This window comes from Perca flavescens, chromosome 4, assembly GCF_004354835.1.
Source record: "Perca flavescens isolate YP-PL-M2 chromosome 4, PFLA_1.0, whole genome shotgun sequence".
NCBI lineage: Eukaryota > Metazoa > Chordata > Actinopteri > Perciformes > Percidae > Perca > Perca flavescens.
In genome coordinates this window covers 39,673,507-39,679,465 of record NC_041334.1, presented here as the reverse complement: position 1 = coordinate 39,679,465, position 5,959 = coordinate 39,673,507, and the positions used below count along the sequence as shown (strand labels likewise).

At 40.3% G+C, this 5,959-nt stretch overlaps 1 protein-coding gene across 1 annotated transcript in view; it reads right to left on the bottom strand.

Moving 5' to 3' along the window:
• The window catches only part of il17rd (interleukin 17 receptor D), a 65,046-nt gene extending 59,087 nt beyond the window's left edge, over positions 1–5,959 (bottom strand). The window contains exon 1 of the mRNA XM_028575913.1: positions 5,790–5,959. Coding sequence (XP_028431714.1) covers positions 5,790–5,909 — 120 coding nt within the window. The 5' untranslated portion in view covers positions 5,910–5,959. The remainder of the gene's footprint in view (positions 1–5,789) is intronic.

Here is a 5,959-nt window from a genome sequence, read left to right as displayed (position 1 = left end):
TGGTCAGCTGGTCCTGTGTGTTGATAGTGGGTGTTTCAAGGACTGTGATTGGTCAGCTGGTCCTGTGTGACTGTGATTGGTCAGCTGGTCCTGTGTGACTGTGATTGGTCAGCTGGTCCTGTGTGACTGTGATTGGTCAGCTGGTCCTGTGTGTTGATAGTGGGTGTGTCCAGCAGTCTACTGTGTGGAGTAGCAACATGCTAGCTCACTGACATCAGCTCTGCTAATAAACTCAGACATATGTTGGTTACAGTGACGGGGTTATCTGTTTGTAAAGTCTCTATATATCAGTAACGTTTTGAAATTAGCACTTCTCCAGCAAGCAGTACTTTGTGGGCAGGTGTGCTAAAGTTAGCTCGCTAACATAACATAAAATGGCTTGCAGACACCTCGCAGATACTCTCAGACTTATCGCCCCCTAGCGCTGTGGCGGTGAAATGCACCGCGATGCAAAGCAACCCTATCCTGACTCCACCAGATGGATCGCTTCCCATTTGCTCGGCATATCCATCTGGGAACTTTCTGTTGGAGAACTTTTGAGAAGCGCGGAAATCCTGGTTAGCTGATTGGATAAACCATCGGTCTATCTACCACCTATAGTTGGTGATAGACGGGCCAAATCAACCAATCAGATCAGCGAAGCGTATGAAAATACAACCACGAGCCAGGCTACCCCTGCTGCTGCTGCAGGCCAAGCATAGCTCGTTAGCTCAACAAGCTAGCAACATGTCGGTAAAGAAGATTTACCGTTTGTGTAACGAGAATATAAGAATAAAAGAATAAAAGGCCCCATTTCAGGTTCCTGGTCCATATTCCAAAAGAAGGATCCAAGAGGAAAAAGCATTAGCGAGCAGCTAACAAAATTAGGGCTACCGCTGTCTGAAAATCCTGGTTAGCTGATTGGATAAACCATCTGTCTATCACCACCTAAACCCGCCTCAAAACCAACGCCGATTGGTCGGTTGTTGTCCAATCAGTCCCACTGGATGACTTTGTGTGACGGGGTGGATAGCTGTAGCGATGCGCTACCTAGTTTAGCTCACAGAGACGGAGTGCGAATGTTGCCGGTGTATGTTTTGTTAGCATGTTGATATGCTCCGTTTCAAATCATCTGTTAAATTTGCCATTTATCTAGTTAATTTCTTGTGCACAACTTTACAGCTAATACTGCGGTGATTTAAAGGCTATAGCTATATCTATCAATACATCATAGTCTGTTTAAAACCATACTGTTTGTCACACACATCATTTCTAATAATCACACTTACAACACTTACTGTTTATTTAGTTTAAAAGGTAACCGTATAACAGGTAGTCTTCGTGGCTTACCGGCGTCTGCTCTTTTGTTGATAAAGGAAAGTTTGGCGCGATCGGCGAGTTTAAATGACGCTACTACATCCGGGGTAAGAGGAAGTGACTGTCATTTTGAGTAATTATTTATTTTGTCTGTTAAAGTGTTTTATGTCTTAATGAAATGTTTTGGTGAGTCATGTATAAATCTTCAGTAAATTTCTAGTCTACTAGATCTATTATTGTTGGCTGTTTGTAGTTTTTCTTTGTCTGTTCGCCTTAGCCACCCCTGTATTTTATTTGTTGTTGGTATGTTCCAATTTCAGGGGTGTGCTACAGGCCTATATAGGCTGTCAGTTTCAGTTGCTCGGGGAGCTAGAAGAGGGTTGACGTAAGTCTGTGTAAGGCTCTACTGACTAGTTTCACAAGTCAACTTATATACAGCTGTATCTGTATTTTTGGTACCATTTCATAAGTTTTGCCTCTCATGTCAATTTATTTTATTTTTCGTGAAAGTATTTTTTTTTTTTTTTCCTTTAATTTTTGTTTTATTAATTGTTTGTTTTGCCTGTGGGCCTTTAATTTTAACATCACTCCAAACTTCATCTTTGACTACCCTGAGTGTCACTATCTAGCTCACGACGACTCTCCTACATCTACCTTCAACACTTTGCAAAAGTGTGAAAATTACAGAGAAGTAATTCATTCCAATTCCAAAATTACCACTTACATCTCAGAGATTATAGGAGTCCCTTTTCCGTAAATTTACAACTTTAGTCTAAGAAATTCTGAATTTTTTCTTGGAATATTACTCCTCCATCTTGGGTCTGTAACTTCATTCTTTTTCTTCCTACAATGGCTTTAGAACGAGGTCGTAGCAGAAGCAACTTGCATTTGCCGACATCGCTTAGTTTTCCTGTTGATCTGATCAATGACCCTGATAACGTGTTTCACTTCAACGTCAGATCACGACGATGCGTAAACATACACGCCACTTTCTAAAGCCACGAGGCCTGTATGTAGGTCAATGGAGGCCAAACAGCGTTGATAAACACGCTAAAAAGCCAGTATGTGTCTTGATAACACGCCAATAATGGCACACGAATTGCCGTGTCATTTAAACACCACTTCATGAGTCATACATTTCTTCTTGACATCAGTCTGCTGTGATAGGTTCTATAAATTAAAGATTGTAGAAGCAGGAATACAGCAGGAAAACTTAATAGAAAAGACCGATAAAAAATTATGCAATAATGTCAAAAATAATGGTTCTCATTACGTGAAAGTAAGTATATTTGGGCATAACGTTTTGAGGTATCTGAAGACATTTTGCCAACAGAAAAATGTTTGTTTCTTAGCACAAAATCTGACTAAAAACATAACCGGTGGCTTTTTCAGACTAAATCTTTTTTAAAGTGCACACATTTTGAACTCCAGTGCAGTGCTACGTTAGCTCATTGAGAATCGTGCTGTGATCACTAAAGATGCTTCCCATTAGTTTAAATAATGTGCTGACCATAACGAAAAAAATACCCCGAGATAAACTGTGTTTGTGTACAGCAAGGGGGGTCAAACTCAACTTCACTAAGGGGCCACACTGGAAAAGGAGAATAGCACCCAGGGCCAGACAAGGAGTGTTTATTTTCATGCTTTTATTTAGAAAAAGTCAAATATCTGATTCCACGTCTCATATAGTCTTCTCTTTCACAGTTTGGTCGACATAAAGCCCTGAAAAAGGCAGCAACTAGGTCCTTAGAAATCTGAGAATTTAGCAAATCCAGCAAAACAAAGATTACATTTTAAAAGTCGACTCACTGTTTCCCAGCTTTAATTTAGAAAACTCTTTCTGCTTCTGGGGTAATTTCTGGGAGTCTCAAAGTTGGAAAATCTACCAAATTCTGCTCTAAGTGTGGTGTAGTTGCCGTTTGAAAAACCGTTTCCTGTTTTTTAGTTTTGGTGCACAACTAGACGGGCCTGTCAGTACCCGATCCGTTCCACCTGCACGATCCGTTCTGCGCATGTGCAATATGTTCGCGCATGCGCTGTGGTACAAGGCCAGGTTCGGCCCGCGGGCCTTGAGTTTGACCCATGTGGTGTACACGAATCAGATTAAATGGAATTGGAAATTGATTTATTTGAAACAGGGACAATGCACAAATAAACATTAAACTTGTTAAACAAGAGGATATGTCTTAGGCTAGGTTATAGCAACTATTGCTAGTTTCCACCTGTAGTCCCTGGGCAGGTATAACAAATGACGTGACCATTTCACGAATTAACTGCCGTGAGACTGGGTTGGAACAGCAGTGCGGAGGAGGTGCATTAGTTCACATATTCCTTCCACATCAAATGTTTTCAAGAGAACACACAAAAGGCAGGAAATCAGCTTCACTATACCTGGAATTCACCCTTAATCCTCCTGTTGTCTCCGGGTCAAACATTTGACCCATATTGGGTTTCTTTCAACCAAATTGTCAAAAAATAACGTTTACCATTACTCTTCACAAGTCACATACAAGATCAGCTCGGTACTTTCATTGGATTTGGGTGTTTTATTCAATTTTATAGCAAAAAATGATAGAAGAATATTGAAAAGAGGGACAAAAATGTCTGAAATAGTTTTAAAAACGTCCAAAAAACAGCCGGTTAGCTCAGTTGGTGGAGCGGGCGCACATGTGCAGAGGTTTAATCCTCGAAGCAGAGGGTCTAGGGTTCGAGTCCGATCTGTGAAGGTTTTCCTGCATGTCTCTCCCCTTTCTTATCTCAGCTTTCCTATCCAATAAAGGCAGAAATGCCCCCCAAAAAACGTTAAAAAAAGCACATGAAAAATGTGACAAAAACTCCAGTAAGAATTGAAAAAAAAAACTTATAAAAAAAACTTTGAGGGGAAAAGCGACAGAAGTGTTGAAAAAGAGGACCACAATGTTGGAAAAAGAAGAAAATTTTGACCCAGAAAAATAAAAAGTTGTCTCCGGGTCAAATATAACCCATATTGGGGTTTCTTTCAACCAAATTGTCAAAAAATAACATTTACCATTACTCTTCACAAGTCACTACAAGGTCAGCTCAGTACTTTCATTGGATTTAGGTGTTTTATATAATTGTATAGCATTTGGATGAAAAAAAATTATAAAAGAATATTGAAAAGAGTGAAATAGTTTGAAAAAACGTGTGGAAAAACAAAAAAACGTCAAAAAAAAAAGTGGCCGGTTAGGTCAGTTGGTAGAGTGGGCGCATAGGATGTGCAGAGGTTTAATCCTCGACGCAGAGGATCTAAGGTTCAAGTCCGACCTGTGACGGTTTTCTTTCATATCTCAGCTTTCCTATCTAATAAAGGCAGAAAGATACATCAAAAAACATCAAAAAAGCGCAGGAAAAATGTGACAAAAACATCAGTGACAAAAAAAACTTGTTTCAACACCACAATGTTGAAAAGAAAAAGTCAATTTTGACCCAGAAAAATTAAAAGTTGCAACACAAGGAAGGGTTAACCACACACCTCTAATGGAGAGAAGTGGAAGCTCCGTTTTATTTCTCTTAAATCTTCTAATTCAGCACCAAGTATTCCACTATCATACCTTTAAATCTCTGGTTCAGCTTAGCAAAAATAACCCTCCAACCGTTTATCAGGGGTTTATCAGAATTATGTGCCTTTTTAATAGATTATATATGCACAATGTAACCAAAGATATAGTCTACCAGATGCAGAAAGGGAGGAAACGTCCAATTACCATTTTCTTTTAAGGAGTTTGGTCTGGCTTTACTGTAGAGATTTTGTTAACTAGTAGCTGTAACCTTATCTTATTACAATTTATTGATATCTCCAAATGCAGGCTCTTTCCAAAAGCCAAAAATCATATAAACATGAGCTTTGGTTGTTACTTTTCAATTCAGCATATAGTCAGGTACGCATTATAAAACGCATTTCGTAAAGTTTTGGCAGTCTCACGCCATCTTTATGGGAGACAGATACAATTGAGATTGGATTGGATTGTCGCCCATTGGATGTTTCAAGTCCTTTATGGTGATTACGGGTGTGCCGATTTCAAAAGGACATCATACTCATTGAGAAAACGTTTAAATTCAGTTTTCTGAGTTCTGCAGATTTACAGAAGAGCGAGTGATCCTGAAATTAGCACTTTGTACATAGCAGTTTGGTTTGTAACGTTACGTAAAAATGAGCTGAGCTCCAGTTCCGAGACAGGTAAGAGATAGGTAGCGTGACTGACGCAACCTGACTTTTAAAAAACCCTGCGGACTAACGACTGTTTATACAAAATGGTACCTTCAAACTTAATTAAATGTAGCCCAATAGTTGAGTTACAGGCTACAAAATGTGTAGTCTGCATCCGCAGAAAGATGGCACAGAAAACAGACGGAGCCATCTCCGAAAACGGAACTTTTTTGGACACTTGAGACGACGCAGCAGCAGCAGCAGCAGCAGCAGCAGCTTTAATGTCGGTAGAAGAACCCGGTAAAGGTGTAGTCGTGGAGTTTACCTTGTAACCGCAGCGCTCCGGGTTGGCTCGTCTGCTGCCCGAGGTCGTAGATCCACAAGAGACACATAGAACCAGAACTACACCGGAGAGAGAGATGAAGAAACTCCGAGGAGCCGCCATTCCTCCCTCACGTCTGAACAACTCTGAGAGAGCCAGAGAGGAGGAGGAGG